The following is a 23,917-nucleotide window of genomic DNA, read 5'->3' as shown; positions in this document are numbered from 1 at the left end:
TCATTGAAGACGGGTTTTCATCTCACTAAAACATGCATTCACCACAATTCTGCCCCTTAAAAATTCAGTGATGTTTTAACTATCCTTCTTGTGCCCTGCTTAAATACTTTTTTTCCTACTATCGCCTGTTTCACTGAGTAAGATTCGTCTATGTGGGCGCTGAGCGAATTTGTGTCGGTGAATATGTGTCTCTGAGTGACTGCGTATGTGCCAGCATACTTGCAAGTATTTGCACACCTGTCTGTATATGTGTGACGATGTATGTATATCTATATATGCTTGGTAGCAAACATGTGTAGACTTGCCTGCACGTATTTGTGCACATATTTATTTTGGGGTATCTACCATGTATATGCTACATTTGTAAGTATTTGCTTAATCATGCATATTCATAGCGGTATACGCCCATGCCTGGGTATATCTATTGAATGTGTATATGCATGTGTCTGTCTATGTACATCAATATATATAAGCATGCACTTGTGTGTGTATCAATGCATGTATTTGTGTAACTTTATATAGATTTATACAAAAGCTGCTACAAGTAAAACATAATGCAAACCACATACTTAAGAGGCAACTGTATGGTTAAGCAAATGACTAACTTCATTGCAGTAGAGTGGAGCATGGACTGACTGTCTGAACACAGTGCCATGGGGCAGGTACTGAGAAGAGGACAGAAAGGTATGTGAGGATGAGGATCAGCTGTATGAGAAATAACCGCATTGGCAGAGCCACAGAAGAGCAGAGAAGTAGGGTGTCTGTTGGCTGGGATACAATGTGAGTTATGGGGAAATCTAGAAAAGTAAACAAGGTGGGAAAAGGGCAGGGGGTGGAGGGGATATTCAAAAACATTAGAAAAAATCACCAGTCAAAATATAAACTACTATATGGAGAATAAATGGAGTTTAAATGTAGAACAGCCAATTATCTAACTAAATGGCAGAACATGCTTAGGGGGTTGAATGGTCTAGTCCAAAGTTGGTGTAAATAATGCTCAGTGGCTGTTAGTTTACATAATATAAATAAATTTTATGATATGTAAACTAAATATATAATTTAGCTTATAAGTCACTGCATTAGCAAAATATTTTAATGTGAAGCTTCTGAGACATTTTGACGTAACTAAGTATGATGTAAATCCAAGTATTGACTACACTCGTTTATTTATATATGTAAGATATGCTGCGTTACATTCTAAATTTTATCTGATTTTGTGGGAAAGGTTGCACAAATTCGCTGGCACAGGTTGGATGTAGAAATTATCCTGTGGTCTAATCCAACATTGCAGCTGGTTTGCTTACATGTTGCTAAATTTGACCCAGCTTTTGATCGGTGTTGTATCCAGCGGTTTCTACTCCAGTGTGTATGGTGTGCCAATTGGTTGCCACTTTGTCTACTTTAAAACAGGGACTAGATTTCAAGACAAAAGCTTTATTGACTACGAAGTGCATTAGGACATCCTGAGGTTATGAAAGGTGCCATATAAATGCAAGCTATTTCTATACTTTGAATATAGGTATGGAAAGCCTTCATAGGATGTCAAAAATTCACATCATAGGTGCAAGATTAGTGTCAATGTCTGCTAACAAACAACATTTTTAAAAAATCAGGATGCCAATCCTCATACTCCTCCCCAATCATTCCACCTCTCAATATTTACTAATCTCATTTCTTACTGCTTTCAGTTTGCTCAGATGGATTGCATATCCTTCTAGTCCTTTCTCCCTTATGTGTTTATCTAGCTTCTCCTTAAAAGTATCAATGCAGAACTGTAACTGTGCATCCTCTGACAATCAACCCCTCCTACAATGCTGTATTCTCCCAGAGAAATGAAGCAGTCATTTCCCCATCTCCAAGAGTGATCCTAGGTGGCACTCCCTCAGATTTTCCCTCCATGTACAGAAGCACAAGACTCTGGCCGGAAAGTTGCGGCAGGGGGTGGGGCCAGGGCGGTAAAATATGGAGAGCCATTCTAAACTCCATTGACTTTGGTGGAACTGTAAAATTCCACTGGTATAAAATTCCATCCTCTGTTTGACCAACCTCACTATTGGGTGTGTGCCAGGATCACATGGTTTTTGTGAGCAAAATACTGTGGTATGTGATCAAAAACCAACATAATAAGAAACAATGTTTTATTTTCTTCCTAGCATGCTCTCTGTTTTATTTTCTGTAGTTCAGTGCTTTTTGATGTACTTCCTTTGCAAGGATCAGATTCAACCTGGTAACTGACAAATTATGTCATTTCAGAGCAGGTTATGATCTGACAATGATGCAGCAATACCCCACTGCTGGCAACCTTGGGATATCCAACCCTTATGGGTTATTCAATAAGAAGAAATAGTAATTAAAATATATTTTCAAGTATTCTTGGTCCAAAATAGCATTGACGACTGTCTGACAATACCAGTGCATCCTTGCATCAACCGCACTTGTATTTATCATTGCAATTTCTATCTTGTCAGGAAGATTCCATTTTGCTTTGAAAGTTTTAAAAGTTTCATACCATCAACAGGCACCACTAAAGTGATAATTTTCTTATCGATGACACTAAACTGTGAAAGTTAGCAGGTCAAACAGACTGGGGTTAGGCCATCACGGCCAAACTTTGGCATGGGAACAGAGAGAAGCAGGACAAGAGGCGTAATGCTCAATATAGTGGTACCATTGCTCAGCTAGGCTCCATCATGGTTTAAAATATGAGGACAGCATAGACTAGTTTTGTATTCCCTTGAATATGGATGAAGGGTTGATCTAACTAAGGAATTTAAAATAGATAAAGGTGTTTCCAGGTAGATAGAGAGAAACCATTTCCTCCTTTGGAGTAGTCCATAACAAGAAAGCATAGCCTCAAATTGAGAACTAGACTGTTCAGGGGTGACGTCAAGGATCACTTCTTCATACAAAAGGTAGTGGAAATTTGGAAGTCTTTCTCCCACAGAAAAGCAATTTGGATAATCCCTAACCTCTGCTTTGTGCCTTGCTGTAAGGAAGGGTTCAAACATCACAGAATCACAGAACCTTTACAGTGCAGGAGGAGGCCATTCGGCCAATCAAGTCTGCAGGGCTCTCTGAAAGAGCATTCTACCTAGTCCCACTCCACTGCCTTATCCTTGTAATCTTGCATATTCTTTATTATATAGCTATCCAATTCCTTTTTGAATACCTTGATTGAACCTGCCTCCACCTCAGGAAGTTCAGCCCAGACTCCAACCACCCTCTGGGTGAAAAAATTAGCAAGCAAGCAGGTTAATTGTTACAGCTAACTAGGAATAAATTAATCTGTTGTGTTTTTGTGATGTTGATTGGGGGGGTAAACACTGGCCAAGGTGCCAGGGGTAACTCCCCTGCTTTTACCTGAAACAGCACCATGGGACCCCACATACAACCGAGCAGGCAGATGGGACGCCTCCAACATCCCATCCAAAAGGCAGCATCACCTACAGTGCAGCACTCCCTCAGCACTGCACTGGAGCCCCAGCCCTGCTCTTTGCATTTAAGCAGGACTTAAACCTAGAGCCTTGCAACTTCAAGGCAAGAATGCTCCTAACTGAGCCATAGCTGACAGATCACTGTGCCCAATTTCAGTTCCCTCATGTGGCTGTAAAACTTCCAGATCAGGGCCACATAAAAGATGCCGAGGGCTTAATGCACCAGGAGCAAAGACCCAAATTTCAGCTTTCTGTTTTGCAATAAACAGGCCCTTCCAACGCAATGTTTTTAACACCAACCCTGTAAGGATGAAGGCCATATCCATTGTGTGCAAATACATAGAGAGAGGCTGCAGTCTAGACTTGATCAATTAAAGTCATTTTTGTGCTTAAAAAAAGTAATTATCCAATAACTGGGGATAAGTGATGTAAATGATTCAGAAAAGTGGGTAATTCCAAGCAAAAAATTCATTATCAGATAATTTCAATCAAGTTACTTTGAACTAAATGTAAATTATAGAAGGTTTGATAATTTTCACATTACACACACATGTGTTTAAGTGTATATAACAAAATGATAGGTGAGTTTAAACGGTTATGCAATTCAAAGGTGGCATTTGTTAAATAACACTCATGTTGGTGGTTGTTACTGTAAAGTCTTGGATATTATTTTCCTTCTTTCATGCCCTGTACATGGGCACGCTTATCACTTTGAACTGTGTGAGTGTGCCAGGGTATGTGAGTTATATCTTTATATAGATTTAATATATGACTTTACCTTAATTAGTATGAAATATAATTGATCCGGCAATGGCAGTAACAATAAAGGATTATTACAAATGTGGTATCCCAGCAAAGTGTTCATTGCAAAGTTCTTAAGAATGAGGATTGAAAGCAATTCACTATTACTCATCATTTCCAGATATCAAACAGATAGAAGAGGTGACCTATAAAAATTTAATATCCTATCAATGAATTGCTAATGTTGTAGTATTGGAAACGAATGTCACAATTCACTAAAACCCGCCTTACAGTGGAGAAATGATTCCCATTTGCACCATCAGCAATAACTTATCCTTAATTTATTGTCAGCTGGTGTACAGATAACGCTATAAAACGGAAAATGGTAGTTATGTAGGCCAAAACAATGTAGACCAAAATTGGAAAGGTAGGTTAGCGACTTTAGTTAGGCTCGTTTTTTTAAGAAGAAAGCTGTTGTTTCATGGGATGTTTGGCAGATAGCTTAGGCTAGACGGCTCGTTCTGCAAACTTCATTCGAACACAAGGCTAGTTTCTGCAAACAAGGCTGTGAAACGTGCCCACCAAATTGTACACAGCAAGCTCCCACAAACCGTGAAGCGAATGGTCAAGTGATGTGTTTTAGGATGAGAGATACATTTTGGCAAGGAAAGCGAAACTCCCGGCTCGCTAGTTGATTTAGTCATATCACTTGTCCAGAGGACTATAGAAATCTGGGTTAGAAATAATGCTGGTTGCTTCATTAACCGCTCCAAGGGTAGCTCTCCCATCCCATCCCACTACCTGTCATACTTGTCTCCTGCGAATTCATTGTGCCATAAACACTGAGATGGTCTGACCATTGCTACCAGATTGAATCATTAACTCCAGTCAAAAGGAGTGAACTGTAATCAATAGAGATTGATAGCAATTGCAGTGACACACTTTAACAAAACTGAATACCACATCACAGTTACACCATGCACTCGACGGCAGCCCATATACAAAAGTTCAACACGTTGTTTAGATCAGTTATACCAATTACTTCCACCGCCTTTAGTATAATGTTCTGCCTTTTTAAAAGCAAGTTTATCTCTTTCCCATTCTACATGCTCCCCCTTTGCTCTGTCGCACACACTCAAAAACGCTTTTAAAAAAAGTCCACATTCAAGCCTCCTGGAGAACTGGCTACTCAATTGTAACATGTTCACGACGGAATGGAATGGAATTCGATTTTAGCGATTGTCGAATGCGTTTTTAGCTGCGGGGCATTGGACTCCCAGGAAGAAGACTACAGCGCTCGTCACTAATTGATACTGGGATGGAGAGGGGGAACTTTGGCTGGGAACGTTCTCACTTGCCAGAGCGAGAGAGAGAGAGAGAGAAAGCCCAGAAGCGACAGAGCTCCGTCAACATAGCAAACGTGCCAGCTATTTGCGGTTAAAGGCTGTAAAACATTGTTCAGTGTAATGTAAATCATCGCAGAGACTGTCATCCAGAGGCTGCATTAGGCGGGTTGCTGCAGTTCTGCATTCTCCGAATGTGGATTTTGTGAACTCAAGTCTTTTTTTTGTTGTTGTGTAGAAGGTGTCAGGAGGAATGCGAGCGGGAATGTGATTCTAGTTAAAGGCAGCGGTTATAACATTTATGTTCATTAGAAGAGGTCAGCATGCCAACCGCGAGCATTTTGAGGGAAGCCAGTAAATTGATCGCAGAGAGAGAGAGAGAGAGAGAGAGGGATCCAGTGACTGTTGTCACACGAATAAATAACAGCTCCGATCTGTTTCACCTTCTACTCTCAATTATTCAGGGACTGGAAGACGTTTCGATGGAAGAGATATCAGGCTTTTTACCACAAAGAACCGGCAATTTTCCTCAGCATTATCCCCCCATGCAACATCACAATTGAAAATTGCTCCAACAACACCCCCTTTTCTCTCCATCTCTTAAGTACTGCATTCGGCTATCTATTATCTGTTTATCTGTCTGCCAATGTAGCATTTACTTATCTCTCTTTGTTATATCTCCGTGTTTCGATACATTCAGTATCTGTGCATGACTGTCTTTCCATCTGTCTATCTGATACACACACACACGTAGAGAGAGAAATGCATACGTACATATTTATATCCATACAATGAGAGACGAAACACACTCATTTCTACACAATATAGAGAAGCATTCACACACTTATATGCATATACCCGTATGAATGTGCGTACATGTCGCTTTCTCTCTATGTATACACATGTGTATATGTGTACAGCATCCCTAGCTTTATAATGTAATCCCAGACAATCTATTCAGTTACAAACGACAGGTTCTGAAGCGTAGCAATGTTGTATCAAGCAAAGACTTGAACATGTTGTCATATTACAAGGGGGGGAAATGAGAGAAGTGAACCTAGAGTCTGAAATGCAGCCCGCAGGGAGAACAATGTGATTTATAGTTGACTGTTCGTGACATCAGAGAGTGGACTCAGAACAGTGGAGTCAAACTCCACACAACGAATGAACGAATTCCGAGACGGATTAGAAAAATAGAATCATGACTGAAAATGCCTTGATAATGCCACGCGTCTGTCCCTTTTCAAAAAAAAAATGTCTCGAGTTTTGTGCAAAATAATTGCAAAATGTAGTACAAAATCTTGGAACTGAAATTGCAAGGTACAGTAAGTATATACTGTTCCCAGCACCCAGAATGCTAAAGGTTACACATACTGGGCATTGTTACTCGCAGAGTGCCAGGCTATAGGTGAGAATCCTGAGCTGCTGAAGAGGGGTATGGTAGTGACATGGAAATGTTACTGGGCTGGTTATCCGGAGATCCGAATTGAAACGCCACACTGCAGCTGGGGAATTTAATCTGCTTGATTAAATAGATTTAGGAATGCAAAGTTAGTAAGGTAACCATGAAGCAGCCGAACTGTCTTGAAAAGGCACCTGGTTCATGAAGGAAAACCTCTGTCCTTGCCCCCAGACTGGACAGCAATGTGGTTGTCTCCTAACTCCTTCCTGGATCTGGCCGAATAAACCCCACTCAGTTGTCTTTAGGAAGGTGGTGACCTTCTCGAGGGCGATTAGGAGTGGCCAATACTCGCTGGCCAGTGACACCCATGTCAAAAATGTGGGCTTAAGTTAAATAATGAGACTGAAACGCATCACATTATAGGAACATATTATGGCTAATGATACTGCCTGACTCCTGGAATGGAGTCACTTAGAATCGTGTAAGAACTGCAGGGAGCACCCTGGGAGAATGCCTGTGCAAACTCTGCTCCAGTACAATGCTGATTATTTCCCATAAACTAACCAGACCCCTGGCCGAATGGAAACCAAAACCAACAGCCCATAGTTCATTTCATCAGCTTTGGTTTCAATAAATTCGCCGCTAACAGAACCAAGACACGAAAGTTTAAGACCGTTGATTATTTTTTTTGTTTTTTTTTTAACTAAATAAGCTTCCAAATCAAGGTGAAGGGTCAAGGTTAAGGACAAATGACGGTGAATCAAGAAGCTGGGGTTTGGGGAAAGGAATGAGACAACGGAAATTAATGCGGGGAAAGGGTGGGGGAGTGGGATCTTGGTAAGATGCCCAGCACCCTGCGTAATCCTCATGGGGCACTGCAGTGACTGTCAGGGGCAGTGTTCAAAGCTTAAAGTGAAATGTTTAAGAGTAATTAATTAATCGTAGTGAGGTGATTACGGTGGAAATACAATAGATAATACAATACATTGGTACGGCCCAAAAGGTTACAAACTCAAAGGCGATCCAACTTAAACACTTATAAATCTCGATCTGTTAAGCAGGCAGTGCTATGAAGTTCAAGTGTACTTTTAAAACCGTCTTCCGGTCTCTTTTCTGGAACTACTTGCACTGTTCCCTGCTGTTTCTTTGTGTTTGACACAATTATATTTTACTCTGTGTACACAGTTTATCAATCACTTACATTGCTGCCTGCTCTTGTCTGGATGAGTACAATGCTCTCAGCTCTTGTGATGGAACAAAGTGCCCTTCATCCTCATTGACTGACAGTTACTTCAGGTAACATGTCCCGCTGTAGAAAATCACAGAGACTACACCCACAGCTTGTACCGGCTCAGCTACATGTTCAAAATGTGGAAAAAAAAGATCAAACGGCACCTGTTCACCCTAACGCTTCTGATAGTCAAGTTTCTTTTTTAAATCTTACATTCCCATAGCACCTCATGACGTACTGCCAGTCCAATTAAGCACTTTCTCGAAGTGCAGTCACCATTGTAATGAAGGGAGGTTTGGTAGCCAATTTGTGCACAGCAAGCTCCCACAAACAGTAGCGAATGACTTACCTGGTAGCTGAGGGACACACGTTGACCGGAGCGGCGGGAGAACTCGCTGCTCTGGGTGAATCGTATCATGGAGATCTCCTATATCCAACTGAATGGCAGACCTGGTCTCTGTTTAACTTTGAATCCGAAAGACAGCACCTGCTGAAATATCAGTCTAAATTACTGAACTTGGGCTTAAGCCCACTGCTTTCTGTCTCGCCTGTCCGTCCTCCAACTCTGCCACCGTTAACACCTAGAGGCAATTGGCGAGAGATATTTTGATGTCTTTGAATACCATACAAACAACACTTATCAACCTTTAAAAACAACTATAAAATTTGATAAAATATATATCCTAAAGCAGTTTTAAAACATCCCAGTCAAAGATTTAAGTCCATTCATTGTATTTATTGTAAAGCCCTGTGTTAGTATTTGATTAAGTAATTCTCTTCAACAAACTGTCACTGTTCTGGTGATGACCATCACCATGGTTTGATCATTTATCCCTCTCGCTTCCGTACAGTTTACACACTCCAGACAAAGAGTAAGGCTTGAGGGAAGTTAGTTCCTCAGCACTTTGCCGCTACTATTTCCCCTGGAAATGATTGGGCCGTTCACTGCAGAATTGTCCCAGTAATAGCTCAGAGGAAGCGTGAGCGCTCCAACGACATGACAGCATCGATAAACGTTTGCACTGTTGATCTAACTCAGATCTAAACACTGGGTGACGAATATCAGCTTGACCCTCTTGTAAACCCTGATCATTTCAAACTTTTGGTTCGAGACACCACTAAGGTTATAGAGAAACGGATGTGACTTCAATGGGGAATAGCCTAGGTTTGTGGGTTTACTATTTGGGTTATCTGTCTGAAGAACTAATTTATCTTATCGAGGCAAGTGTCTATTTTTTCAAAGCGGCATAGGCTGTCGCATTTCACTGCCAGTGCTGGAAAATTGCCAATAAATGCCCGCAAAGTAAATCCCAAACGAATGAAGCTGATTAACTATTCATTCATGAAATTAACCATCCAGGAAAGACATCACGCTGATACTCTCTGTGTATTGGAACCCAACGATTCAGGGCTCACCCTCTGTCACACCGTAATGCGTTTTTTGGCCTCCCCGATATAATTTTATTAGGGGGAGCTCTATTCCCTGCACTATTTGAAAGAATGTGGTAATATTAAGCACTAGAGACATTTCAACCAGAAAATGGGTTAAGGGATCCATATTAATATTTGTGTTAGTTTTTTTTTAAGTGTCCACTTTGTCCTTAGCACCCTATCTTTAATTCCCTGATGTTTTACATTCCCCGTGTAATAGGACAGGATTTGTTCTTAAATCCAATGGCTTAATGACTAAAGGGGAGCCAATCGCAGTCCTCACTGTCCACTAATAAACCTGAGCCGGTGTTGTTCCAACAAAAGCCGCCAACTGCTTTCTAAACCTCTCTGGCCTCTGGCCTGGGCTGTTCTTCAGCGTAGCCAACATTTAATGGCTATTACATGGACTCCAGCACTGAAGTAGTATTTATCCAGTCAAATACGCGTTTGGCGTCTATTTATAGGTATATGTATATAGGTATATAATGGAATTGTATGTGTAGGCATTATTATTTATATCAATTGTAGATTTATGTGTGTGGGAATGTATCTGTTGTACCTGTGTGGGTATCCGTGTATCTATTATATCTGTCCATTTGAGGTATGTATATAGTTATGTGTGTGTGTGAGAGAGAGAGAAAGAAAGGGAGAGAAAAAATATTGTTCATGGATTAACAGACAATGAACACATGACACATGATTCATGTGATCCCTGAAGGAGTTGAAAATTAATTTTCCAGATAATTTTTTTCCCTTGTTGACTCTGAATTTTCTGCTCTTCCTCAACATTACATGGCTAGTGGGTTGGCATTGTGGTAGTGGTGGTGGGGGTAGAGGGTGGAGGGTTGGAGAGGTGACTAAAGGGGTTGAGGACGAAAGTTTCTAGCCATAATAGCCCATTTATTATGAATGTGGAGCAGGTTTGATGGATCAGATGGTCTTTTCCTGCCTGGCTTATTTGTATCTTTCCATGTTTATCAGTGTGTGGGCATATACCAATTATGTCTATTTGTGTGCATTTATCATATTTATATGTGTGTGAATCTATATGCACATCTGTTATGTATGTGCATATGTGTAACTCCATATGAAATCCACTAGGTGATATAATGAACATATATATATATATTAACTTTTTGTGCTCTCTTTGCATTTTATTTTTCTCTCTGCTCTTTTCTCTCTTGTCTTTTTCTTTTATCTTACAGGTGGAGGGGTGGGTGGGGTGGTAGCTGGAGGTGGGGTGAGGCTGCTGAATTAAACGAGAACTGCAGAACACACTATTGGGAGTTCAGGATAAAATTTGGCTCTCAGCAATTCCCTTTCCAGTCTTTACACCTTAGTTACTTTCTGCCATTCCTCAACCCAAATCATGTCCCCTGACTTCTGCATCCTCACACTAGCCCCTCCCCTCACTGCTATTGTTACCCTACTCACCTAACCCTAGCCCATTACAATCCCACTTCTTCTGTTTTGAATCACCCAGTATATCCTCATCTCCCCTTGCTCTGTTGTCAGCCACTTCACTTTTAACCTCCCATCTATTCCACGTTACTCTTACCCACTCACCCTGAGGGCAGGTGACAGAGGCCAGATGTCTGCTCATGCTCATCCTAAATCTGTTTCTGTCCTCCCCTCTTATCTATTTTCTTCAAATAAAGGCTTTGTTTGGTTCCACAATTCAACTCACTTGCTTTGCAATAAATAAGTCTAAATAAGATGTGAAAAGTTATGCTCTCTGCTAGTTATCAGTGTGTCTCTTTCTTTCTATCTCATCTGTCTGTCTATTATGTTGTGAATGGGATAGCTGGGATTTTTAATCCAAGTTTACAATTCTAAATTTTGAGCTTAAGTGACTTTAAAAACTGGCAAGTAATAAATTTTATGCAAATGTATTGAATGATTTATAGGGAAATTATAATACAGTTTTTCCAACCAACTAATTTAATTTCAAATCTAATTTCAAAGTGAGGCCAGCCTGTTAAAATTCAACTTTGCTGTTTTAATAACTGGCACAAAAGTGTGACCCAAAAAAATCTAATATCAGAAAGAAAGTGTTTGTAGACAGGAAGTGCATACAGACTTCAGATTGGTCAGATATAAATGTGAGTGGCTATGTAGCTATCCTTTTTATGTATGTGTATAGGTAGCTGTGTATCATTATCTTTATATGCATGGGTATGAGTGTATCCACTATATCTACATTTTTGTGGATATATTATCTGTGCATCTAGGTATATATGTATCTATTATATCTACAAGTATGGAAATGATAGTGTGTTAAATCTATGTATGCATGTGTGCCTATATTTCAATTGTATCTACTAGTGAATCTCTCATGGTAATATATATGGTAAATCAGAGGAATGTGGTTTCTGTTACCTTTCTCTGTTGCCTATGTGTTGCTGATTCTCCTTATATCTCTCGTCTTCTGCTTATGTCTCTCCTTCTCTGCTCTATTGCAACTCCTCTCTCTCCACCCCCCCCCCCCCCCCCCCCCTCCACGCCTTTTCTCTCTCTCTCTCTCTAATTCTTCAGTGCTGGTGCAATGCCAGATAAGTAGGCTGTACATCCCAGTGATTGGCTGATCAATTCAAACAACACAGTTTGAGTACAGACCATATTCAATCAGCCCGCCTTTGCAAAGCCCAAAACGAAATGTTCGCTTTTAGGTGTGAATCCCAATTGGGCAGCACTCAATGAATACTCCTGAGTGTGTTAATTACTACACTAACAACCAATCTAAGATAATCAATTAAGCTCATAACATGGCTGATTTATTCTTGCTAGAAGTGACAAACATCCATAAGCAGAGACCCGTTCTCTGAAAACAAAAGGAATATTCTCAAACCTTGCACCTTTTTTGAATTACCTGGGGGCTCAAGGAGCCTATAGTTTCCCATTGTTTTCTCCATAGGAATGCCTCAGCCAACCAGAGTCGACTTGCCAACAGTCAGCACCCTTTTTTCCTGTAATATACGTTGCTGTGATCATTTGAAATTTGGCATTCTTGCATTTGTCCTGATGAGTGCAAGATGAAAAACTTCAGCAACCTGTCTCCCTTTTCAGCAATATTGAACATAAATATTAATGTATACATATCAACTATATTCCTATGTCTATGGTTATATCTATATGCGTTGGCTGGAACATATGTATGTGTATATATTTATGTATGTACATTGGGTACGTGTGTATGTTTCAATAATATTGATAAGAATACACATAAAATAGAATGTTTCACTATATTTTCTCCTGTTGGTGCAAGATTGTGAACTTGAAATCAGAACTTATCTTAAACGTTGATAATTCCTTTAAAACCTGTGTTATATATGACTCTAGTGGCACTTATGTATATGTATGCTAGTATATATATAATATTGCCCATCTTTAAATATGTATGTGTGGCTGTGTACTGTATATTTATAATGTGTGGGTGTTTTTAGATATTCTGCATACATGTGTTCTAATTAGAGCAGACTTCAGCTATATTTATGATGAAAATGTTTCTTTAAATCTGCTTTTGTTTATGATATGAATTTGTAATTTGGTTTAATTAATGTTATATTAATGATTTGATTGACAATCATTAAATATAAAGTGAATGTGTTAACGTATTATATGTCATCAACTATTGAATAAGCAGTAATCTAATCTTGCTGTTACAGACTCTCCTCTACATCAAAAACAAATTCCTTATCAATTATTTAACCAGTTCTGTTGTGAATTTGTAGGTTCTCTTCTTTCACTGACTGATGTTAAAACATCTTTATAGTGTGAATTCAGCTCCTGTGGGAGGTGTCAGTACGGGTAGGGAAATGGTGAAAGTGTTTGGCGTGGATGAAATTGGGACATTTATTCAGTTCCACATCCACAGTCTCTTTACTGTTGCTCCATTTCACCAATTCCCACTAGCTGTACTATTGCCAAAACTACCTTTGTATTTAATAACATAATTGCAATCTAAAGACAGTGGCTAAAAGGAGTCAGAATTGGGATCCTAGGCTAAGGTTAATGCCATATTATGCAAAGGAGCAATCAGTGAATGACCATATTGATCTCACAGTTACATTGCAACCTTCCAGCATCGATAGTTAGGTCTATTTATTTCAATGAATATTTGGGCTGTTTAAAAATTGTTTTTCTTTTTGCCGGTGAGTTACCAACATAAGAAAAAATGGATTGGGAATATGACTGGATTTCTCTTTTCTGGGAATATTTATAATTAATATTTTTTTCTAATTGTGGGGAGTCAGAATAGCACAAGGGCAGTGTTTGCACTGATAAAGGGGTAGTTCATTGGAACTCGGAAGCAGGAAATGTTTAAGTGGTGATGTCTTGGAAACATTTTATAATTATTAGATAAAGTTATAGGAGCTAAGAGAGGGTTTGTGGCTAGTGGTAAAGTCCCTATCTCCGGGCAAGAATCTCTGGGTTCACACCCCACTTCAGGACTTGATGGCCATGGAAGGTGTGTGCATAATGTGGCCAAACAGGTCCATTATCAACCTGCAAATCCTTTCACTTATGAGTGGGAGAGTTCTCAGGTCAGCTACTGGCAATTACAAACCAATGCAGTACTTTGCCAAGCATAATCATGGGCCAATCCAATGGAAGTCCATGGTCACCAACACCCTCTTGGGGGAAGGTAACTGAAGGAGGAGGATATGAGTTAAAAGTCTCGGATGCAGACGAATTATACCATGGACATCCTGTACTTAACCGACAATAACCTCTAGGGTGTGTTTTACCCAGTTCTAATCAAATGAATTCCCGTGTTTCTTGTTGAAATGCCCTTCCCTGCTCTCCAAGACCAAATTTGTTTGTTAAAACAGTTACACATGTGCATTTAAAAAATGGAGTTCCTATTTGAAGTTTATCACATAAATTCCTGAATCATTTTAAGTTCTCTGAATGTTTATTGCACCCATTGAAATGTCCATTTGATAAGGTGCCACATCAAAGGTTATTACAGAAAATAAAAGTGCATGGAGTAGGGGGTAACATATTAGCACAGATAGAAGATTGGCTGGCTGGCAGAAAGCAGAGAGTATGCATAAATAGGTCTTTTTCAGATTGGCAGAATGTGATGAGTGTACTCCCACAGGGGCTGATACTGGGGCCTCAACTTTTTATGATTTACATCAATGACTTAGATGAGGGGAGGAAAGACATGGTAGCTAAATTTGCAGATGACACAAAGATAGGTAGGAAAGTGTGTTGTGAAGAGGACGTGAGAACATTGCAGATAGACATAAATAGGCTGAGTGAGTGGGCAAAGATCTGGCAAATGGAGTTTAATGTGGGAAAATATGAAGTTGTTCACTTTGGCAGGAAGGACAAAAAAGCAGAATATAACTTAAATGGAGAACAGCTGCATAATTCTGAGGTGCAGAGCGATCTAGGTGTTCTAGTACGAGTCACAAAAAGTTAGTATGCGGGTACAGCAAGTAATTAAGAAGGCGAATGGAATGTTATCCTTTATTACGAGAGGGATTGAGCATAAAGGATGTTATGCTTCAGTTATACAGGGCACTAGTGAGACTGCACCTCGAATACTGTGTGCAGTTTTGGTCTCCTTATTTAAGGGAGGATGTAAATGCATTGGTGGTGGTTCAGAAGAGGTTTACTAGATTGATACCTGGAATGAGTGGGTTGTCTTATGAGGAAAGGTTGGACAGACTAGGCTTGTTTCTACTGCAGTTTAGAAGAGTGAGGGGTGATTTGATCGACGTATACAAGATCCTGAACGGCCTTGACAAGGTGGATGTCGAAAGGATGTTTCCTCTTGTGGGTGAGTCCAGAGCTAGGGGGCACTGTTTAAAAATTAGGGGTTGCCCTTTTATGACAGAGTTGAGGAGAATTTTTTTTCTCTCAGGGGGCTGTGCAACTTTGGAATTCATTGAATATTTTTAAGGTGGAGGTAGAAAGATTCTTGTTAGGCAAGGGAAGCAAAGATTATCGAGGTTAGATGGGAATGTGGAAATCGAAACACAAGAAAATCAGCCATGATCTAATTGAATGGCGGAGCAGGCTCGAGGGGCCGAATGGTCTACTCCTGTTCCTATTCCTTAGGTTCTTACGTCCAAGAGTTCCACTCCTCACGTTTTATCCTAAATTCACAGCGATCAGTTACCCAGGCTGAAATAAAAATCAGAAAGTGCTGGAAACACTCAGCAGGCCAGGCAGCACCTGTGGAGAGAGAAACCGAAAGTGTGATCACCACCTGAAACGTTTTCCCCCTCCACAGATGCTGTCTGACCTGCTGACTATTTCCAGCACGTTCAGGTTTTTTTTAATCAATTTCAGAATTCCAGCAACTATGGTTTTTAGTTTTGTATCAGGTCACAGAGACTGGCTTGGTGGGATTTGCTAATCCCTGCATCCTTTCTGTTTATAACTATCTAATTCCTCGTACTCGTTCTTTCCGCAATGCCCTGTGATCTGATGGTCAGCCTGGGAGTGTTTGTATTAGCGTTTTATACACAAAGTGATCAAGAACCCCGGGAGAAGGTATCTCAGGGCACAGGTAGGATTTACCAGGGAGGAAATAACTGGCAAGACCAGCAGAGCACTGACTCACGCAGGGAGGTGAACTAACCGGGATTGTAGAAAAAAAGGACACTTGCTGCCCAGAAATAATTTGACCTCAAGTCAACTATTGGCAAAATTGTGCATTTAGGATTCACTTATTCCGCACATCGTTAAAATGGAACTTATTAAAGTTAGTCAATCCGCTGGTGACCCGATCAAAGAGACTCCTTGATGTATCAGTGAGGTAGCATATTTTAGCTGTAAGCAATCAGGAACCGTAATGAAACAGGGCACAGGCGGCCATTCAGCCCGTCGTGCCGGTACTGGGAACCAATAAACACAATGGCAGGGCTGGAACTGTGTTAGGCGTTATGTGAGAATGTAAAGGTACGAGGTTTTGTCTTTATTTCTGGCTGGTGATATACTCTTAAAAAATGAATGATTTCAAGTGAAATGGACTGTTTTGACCAGCTCTTATCTTGTACAGGTCTCTGGCTCTGGGGCACCAGTACTCGTCCCTGGGTTCTCAGCCCATTCTGTGCGGCAGCATCCCCGGCCTTGTCCCGAAGCAACTACGCTTCTGCAGGAACTACATCGAGATCATGCCGAGCGTGGCTGAGGGGGTCAAGATCGGAATCCAGGAGTGTCAGCATCAGTTCAGGGGCAGGAGATGGAACTGCACCACCGTCAATGACAAGCTGGCTATCTTTGGACCAGTGCTGGATAAAGGTATTTCAGAGTGACACAAGATCAGATTTGGGAATAGGGGTCTGTACCTTCCCAGTCAGGGGAGGCTGAGCAAGAGGGGAAACGAATCCGAACATGAAATAGAGAGAAATGAATAAAAGACAGTCGGCCAAATACATTTACTGAGCAGTCCCTAAGTGAATATCATGTTGTACTCCCAAAAATGATCAACCAATCGCTTTAGTGAACTCTTGGTTAGTCAGTATGATGGGCATTTCACTGCAAGGTTCATCCGGTGGGGAGATTTCATGTCCGAATAAACTGCTAAAATACATGTTTAAATAGTAAGAGCTGTGGGGATGTTTCCGTAGGATTCCTGACCAATCGCTCTTGGAGTGAACGAATGAATGTTGCTGGACTGAGTGAGGGGTGGTGGGCTGAAGGAATCCTGTTACCACCTCCTTCTCCCCCCTGCCCCGTTTGTTAGAATGTCACATCTGCAGCCAGAGTAAATTTGGAGCCACTTAAAATCTGTCCCTCGCCCTTACTTTTCTTATGAAGAATTCATTCAATGTTTCCTGTGTTAAAAACATTGTTATTCATTTATCTGAAAGTCAGTTCGGATACTGTCTTGCGCGTCTACTTTGAAATTCATTGGAAATCTACTAAAGTGCTAAAGTTAGTAAAAAAATAAATGCTATTATTGATGATAGGGATTGTCAATTTATTGCAGAACCCACCGATATAACAATTCCCGCATTTCCCATTTCAAACCCTTCAGCTATGGGAGCGCTTCCATTGCGGGAAAGGGACAAATTTAATGCTCTGACTGTTAGTGGTTGGTGGATAGAAAAACAGCAACTGTGTTAAGGGGGAAGCTGTGAATCGCCACAAATGTGTTGGGGTGATTTCCACCTCCACGGACGTTGGCCTCACCAAAATCTGATCTGGTGGTCAGTCTTGCCCAGCGTCAAGAAATGCTGCTGTTAAAATGAATTAAACCATCCGCAGAAAGTTAGGACTGGTGTTTAACCGCTTAAAGACCGGTTTTAACGGTATTAATTTTCCTGCAACCCCACTCAACCTCAGGGTCTCAGAAAGGGAGCAGTTAATTGTGAGGAGTCTCACCCTCCCAGGTAAAAAATTATTCCTCAGAGACTTTTCATATAACATTTACTTTGTTAAAAATTAATTCACTTCTCCTTTCTTTCTCTTGCTTAATCTAATCTTTCTTTCCTTCCCTCTTTTTTCCTCCGTACCTGAAATGATTCTGGTTCACTCCATTTCCTTTGCCATCATTATCTGCCTCTTTCTCAATTTTTAAATCGGACTGGATAATTGGAGATGACAGTTGCTTCTGCTATTCACTAAGGTCCCAGATTCCCTATTGCCCCTGCCATTCTGCTATCAACTCACATTTCCTGCAAAGTATTTTGAGCTAAAAGGTGAGAAAAGTCTAACTAATAGGGAAACCACATTAAGATGCCCGCTCCAGCAAATTCTGGCTAATATCTTTGTGATTGCAACTCTCTGTGGGGCACCTGTTGAAGGTGGGAGTTGTGTGGGGTGATGGAGTGGTGAGAGCGGGTCAGAGCTGACACCAGAGTCTTTTTTAAAATAACAAGTGGCCCAAGTTTGCAGCTCCCAATCCTGTTACTCCAAACTGCAGCCCAATTGAATCCTTAATGAATGATGTATCTAGTTAGTCAAATCATTTTACGTTCCTTTGAATATGTGATAACATCTATGTTCCTTCCAAGTGGATATTGATTTCTTTTTAACTGGCAGCTGTCTCATTGGGATGGGAAAAACTTTTTTTGAGGAGTTGACAAAAATTATTACCAGGTATTAAATTGGAAATTAGTAGATAAAGGCCAAGGCCCATCGAATTCATACTCTACCATCTTGGCAGTAGCTTGATGCTATAATAATGGAGCTGTTGACTATTCATGGCGATCAATCTCTATCAATTAGTCTACACCAGACCCAGACACAAGACAAGGAAAACTCCCTGTGGTGGAAAGTTTTGGGAATCATAAGCCCAAAGTCACCTATTCCTCCCAAGCATGTTCGGCTTTCCTTATATCACATCTCAAATTACTCCTCTACTGTATCCCAAAATGTTACTTGCTGAAAAAAAATCTAATTTGCATTCGAATGAATTAACTTTACCTCTTCCGACCATCTCCTTAGGGAGCCTGTTTCATACATTGACCACTAGCTAACTGAAATAATGACAGTATTGGTTAGGATAACATTATTGCAGCAGTGCTGTTAGGATGACGTGTTATTAGGATTGCAGCATTGTCTAGGGATTAAGTCTTGTTCTCCAATGGTTCAATTTAACATGTTCACCCTTGTGTTCAAATCCCTTGCCCCTCTTTACCTCCATAGCCTCCCCAGCCCTACAACCCTCCATTGTCTCTGCCTTCCACCAACACTGGCGTATTGCAGAGTCCCTGTTCTCCCCATTGTTGTTTGCTGCCTCTTCAGCAGTCTGGGCCCGAAGCTTTGAAATTCCCTCCCTAACACTATCTGCTTCTCCCCCCTCTTCCTTTAAGGGCCCTTAATGAAATCTACCCCTGGCCAAGCTATTAGTCACCCCTCCCAAAATCTCCATCTTTGGCCGTTATATCTGATTAAGCTTCTGTTAAGCAACTTTGTATTATATACAGTAAATGCAAGAGTATTGCAGATGCTGGAAATCTGAAATAAAAACAGTGAATGTTGGAAACAATCAGCAGTTCAGGCAGCATCTGTGGAGAGAGAAAGTGAGCTAATATTTCAAGTCGATGATCTTTCATCTGAACATATACAAATTATCATTGCGTTTATCTTTGCTCTATGATTAACTGAATTATAGTGATAATTTGATAAACAGATACACTTCATTACAAATTTAAGGTTGTCAAAGGTTAAAACTATGCTTTGGAGTCAGGATTATAGTTGAGAGGAGTATAAGCGGTTTACTTTATGACTCATTCAGCAATGTTACTTTTGATTGTAGGCTTTTTTCTAATTATCATGCTGAGGATTATTAGTGCTGAGGAATTGAACACTTGTTTCAGATTTTTCAGTATCAACATCAAGCACTCCTTGTGTTTTTTTTTCATTTCTCACACCAGCTGCACTTAGGCCACTGAGTGACAGTGCACAAAGGTGCAAAATTAGGGGAACTTGTATGCTGCAGGCCCATGTCCCATTCAGACCTACACTGTGATCATATTTCTCAGAAGAATAAAAGAAATGTCTATCCCATCAAACTGGGCTGGAGTTGAATCCAGGTCCCAGAGATGGAAAGGTCAGTAACTAACCCACAACAACATCCAGCTCCCAGTTCGACAGGAACTTTATCTGTATTCTTAGATGTTTTAATTGGTCAACCACCAGGTACTGAGCATATTTAAAGCTTTAAATACGTATTTGGGACTGATTTAGAATTAAAGCTGCAGTTTTCAGTTAATAGTCTCATACCCTCTATCTGTGGAGAATGATGTGCTGCTCTGACACATCAGAGTTATACTGTCAACTGTGAATCACACTGAGGTTGATGCATCGTGTGTGCATGAATATCAGCCATGGCATAGTGGGCAGAATTCTTGTTTCTGAGGTGGAAAGTTATGAGGTTAAGTCCCAATCCACTGAGTTGAGTGCAACATCTAGACTGATACACCAGTACAGTACTAAGGGTGTGCTGCACTGCTGGATGTGCTGTCTTTGAGATGAGACTGAAACATTTGCCCTCTCAAGTGGAAATAAAGGATCCCATGGTATCATTTTAAAAAGGGTAAAGGAGTTCTCCTCAGTGTCAATATTTATTCCATGGTGCTATTAACCAATATCACCAAAACAAATGATCTGGTCATTAACACATTGATGTTTGTGGGATTTTAGTTTGTGCAATTTCACTGCCACATTGTTGCAACAGTGACTACACTTCACAAGTAGTTCATTGGATGTAAAGTGCTTTGGTACAACTGAGATTTTCAAAAGTGCTATATAATTGTAAGCTTCTCTTTGTTTCTGGATATATATGGAGAGCTCTTCTCCACAAGCAACTAATTTTTAATGTTAGCAGAGTTCAAGCATCAATGTACTGCTAACAGTAAAAATATTAGATAGTAAATTTATGATCTATCGGTTGATTCAATGGGCAGCCTTAACACTTAAAATGCAGCTCCATATTGGACTGAAGTTAAATCACACCAGATGCAAACTCAAACTGGTCTTCATGAGGGCTTCACCTGTTTGCCGGCCAAAATGTAGTCAGGAGACAGATTGACTTAATGATTAAAATTTAAGTACAAATAATGGTCTTTCTAAAGACTCAGATGAAGTGACATTTGTTAATTTTAATACTCAAATTTCGATTCAGAAAACAGAATAAACAGGAGTTTTGTTCAACTTTCTTTTGAATATGATTGGAGCAGTAATCACAGTTTTTATAAATCAAGTTTTTTATAAAATACAATTGTCTTTTTGTCAAGGTTATCAACATGGGCAGTGATTAAGTTTATAAGATTTAATTTTGTGAGGACAATTGTGGTAACTTGCAAAAAGGACAATATATTACAGCTGAACAAATATAGTCTTTGATAAGGTTGTAGATTTGTTTAAGGTCCTTTTTTAATGTTGAACAACCAAGTTGAAAGGTCATGTTCCACAGTGATGGACATTACCATAGTTGCAAAAGGTAGGAAATGAAACAGGCTAAATCAAAACATCATGTTCAGTGATGGAGGTTTTAGTGATTGGTTCAGTAATTGTGTTTGAAAGTACTGCAGATTGTATGAGGAAGGCAAGTGGGAGGGAGGTCAGAATATCCAGTTTGGGATCCTGGAAAGGGATGAGTTACATGGGAGATATTGTTATCAGTCTTGAGTTCACTAAAGTGCTGGTAGGAGCTGGTGTGTGTGAAGTGTCCATGTGCAGGTATATGAATATTGTCTAAGCATTTATAGGATATTTGGTTTTGAAAAAGAGTTGTATATTGTGCAGGTTTTCATATCGGCAGTATTTGCATGTTCACGATGCTGTGTGTGCCAGTGTCTAACTTGTGTGTGGTATGGTGTCTGTTCGTATAAATTGCTTTGTAGGCTTTTATAAGACAATGTTTGGATTGGCATGAAATCTTCTCGTAGGTTTGTGTAAAACACAGTATAAAATACCCATTTATGGTATGGGGGGTAGGGGTGAGGGTGGAGGCAAGAGATCTTCAGTCACATACCATGCTTGCTGTGGCCTTTCATTCTACCTCCTATTGGGAATTGCCTTTTTAACAACTAAGAGTTGATAATCTAAATTACATAGAAATTATATTGAATTTAGAGCACGCAGCCCCCAGCCTATCAGCTCCATTCCTTTCATCCTCTTGTACTTAATCTATATTCCCCTTAAAAGCATGTGTATAGTTCTGATATATATATCCAATTGTTTCTCCCTAATGGAAAGTGATGCTTACGGTCCTTTTTGGACTATGGCTAATTACCATTACCATCTGTAACAATATTAGCCAACAATATTGCTACAGTTGAAAATAACGTCAACACTCAATGTAACCTTATGATGTTCCTCTATCCCTGATTTAAAACAGGTATTAACCCTGTTTGCTTTAAACGTCAATGCCTCTGTGCAATAGCAGACAAAGGAAAGTTGTACAAATGTGTTAATTGTTTGACCATTAACATTGCCAACTTTCACTAAGAACATAAGAAATAGAAGCGGGAGTAGGCCACTTGAGCCTTCGAGCCTGCTCCACCATTTAATACGATCATGGTTGATCTATTACCTTGACTCAATCTCAACGGGGGTTGCCTAACTTTTTGTGCTGTAGTGTGGATTTGCACAGAGACACTCCATTGTGATATATAGGAATATATTGCACTGGGAATAGTATGAATGTCATACAAATATTGAGCAAACACAGCAGATTAGTTTGTAGCTTGGTGAAAAAAGGAATTGTAAAGGTTTGGTAATTCCAGATGAACATTCAACAATGTGTATTTATATAGTGCCATCCTATCAGTGAGTCCGTTACATCAACAGATGCTGATTTCCTTAATTAGAATCAACAGTTCTGGCAGTGCACTACTGAGGGAGTGCGGGAGTGCTGCACGGTTGGAGGTGCTGTCTTTCAGCTGAAATGCTAAACTGAGGGCCTGTCTCCCCTTTCAGGTAGATGTAAGACATCCAGTGTTGTTGTTTTGAAGGAGAGCAGGGAGTTTTCCTTAGTGCCCTGGCCAGCATTTATCCCTCAACCGACATCACTAAGCTGGTCATTATTCCATTGTATTTTGTGTGACCTTGCTGCTTTTGAACTGACTGCCAGAGCAGAGACAACACTTCAGAAGTACTTCATTAACTGTTAGGCACTTTAAGATTTTTTTTCTTAATTCTTTCAGGGCACGTGGACTTCACTGACCAGGCTAGCATTTGTTGCCCACCCCTAATTGCCCTTGAATTCTACGCCTTGCTAGGCCATTTCAGAGGGCAGTTAAGAGCCAACATTGCTGTGGGTCTAGTGTCACGTGTAGGCCAGACCGGGCAAGGATGGCAGATTTCCTTCTCTGAAGGACATTAGTGAACCAGATGCGCTTTCATGACAGTCAATTGTAGTTTTCATCGTCTTTATAACTGAAATTAACTTTACATTCCAGATTTATTAATTGAATTTTGAATTCCACCAGTTGATGGGGTGGGATTTTAACCCATGCCCCAGACCATTAGCGTGGGCCTCTGGATTGCTAGTCCAGTGACATTACCACAATGCCACCGTCGCCGTCTACCCCGGATGTTGTGAAAGTTGGTATATAAATGCACTCTTTTAAAATGGAAACAACAGTTTCTCAATCATATCATGTTCTGCAATGGAATGTTATACTCAGCATTTATAGCTTGACTAATTAAACAGGATTATTGGGATTCGATAGTATAATAAAGACCCGGCAGGTACATACAGAATGTAGTGTAGTTATATAGGTAAAATACTGTGTAAATTTGCCCAGATATACAAGATAGGATTATATAAAATCTTGTGAATGGTATGTGTGTCTAATGTATAGTGTCAATGTGAACAAAACTGTGTAGAAGGAGCATTAAGAAAAAGAAAGGGGAGAGT

At 40.2% G+C, this 23,917-nt stretch overlaps 1 protein-coding gene across 1 annotated transcript in view; it reads left to right on the top strand.

The window, feature by feature from the left end:
• The window catches only part of LOC144668060 (proto-oncogene Wnt-3), a 97,852-nt gene that overhangs the window by 7,478 nt on the left and 66,457 nt on the right, over positions 1-23,917 (top strand). The window contains exon 2 of the mRNA XM_078529820.1: positions 16,601-16,842. Within this exon, the coding sequence (XP_078385946.1) occupies positions 16,601-16,842 (242 nt within the window). The remainder of the gene's footprint in view (positions 1-16,600; positions 16,843-23,917) is intronic.

This window comes from Cetorhinus maximus, chromosome 25, assembly GCF_964194155.1.
Source record: "Cetorhinus maximus chromosome 25, sCetMax3.hap1.1, whole genome shotgun sequence".
NCBI classification, from domain to species: Eukaryota; Metazoa; Chordata; class Chondrichthyes; order Lamniformes; family Cetorhinidae; genus Cetorhinus; species Cetorhinus maximus.
Note: the sequence above shows the minus strand (reverse complement) of the source record. Positions and strands in the feature narration are given on the sequence as shown.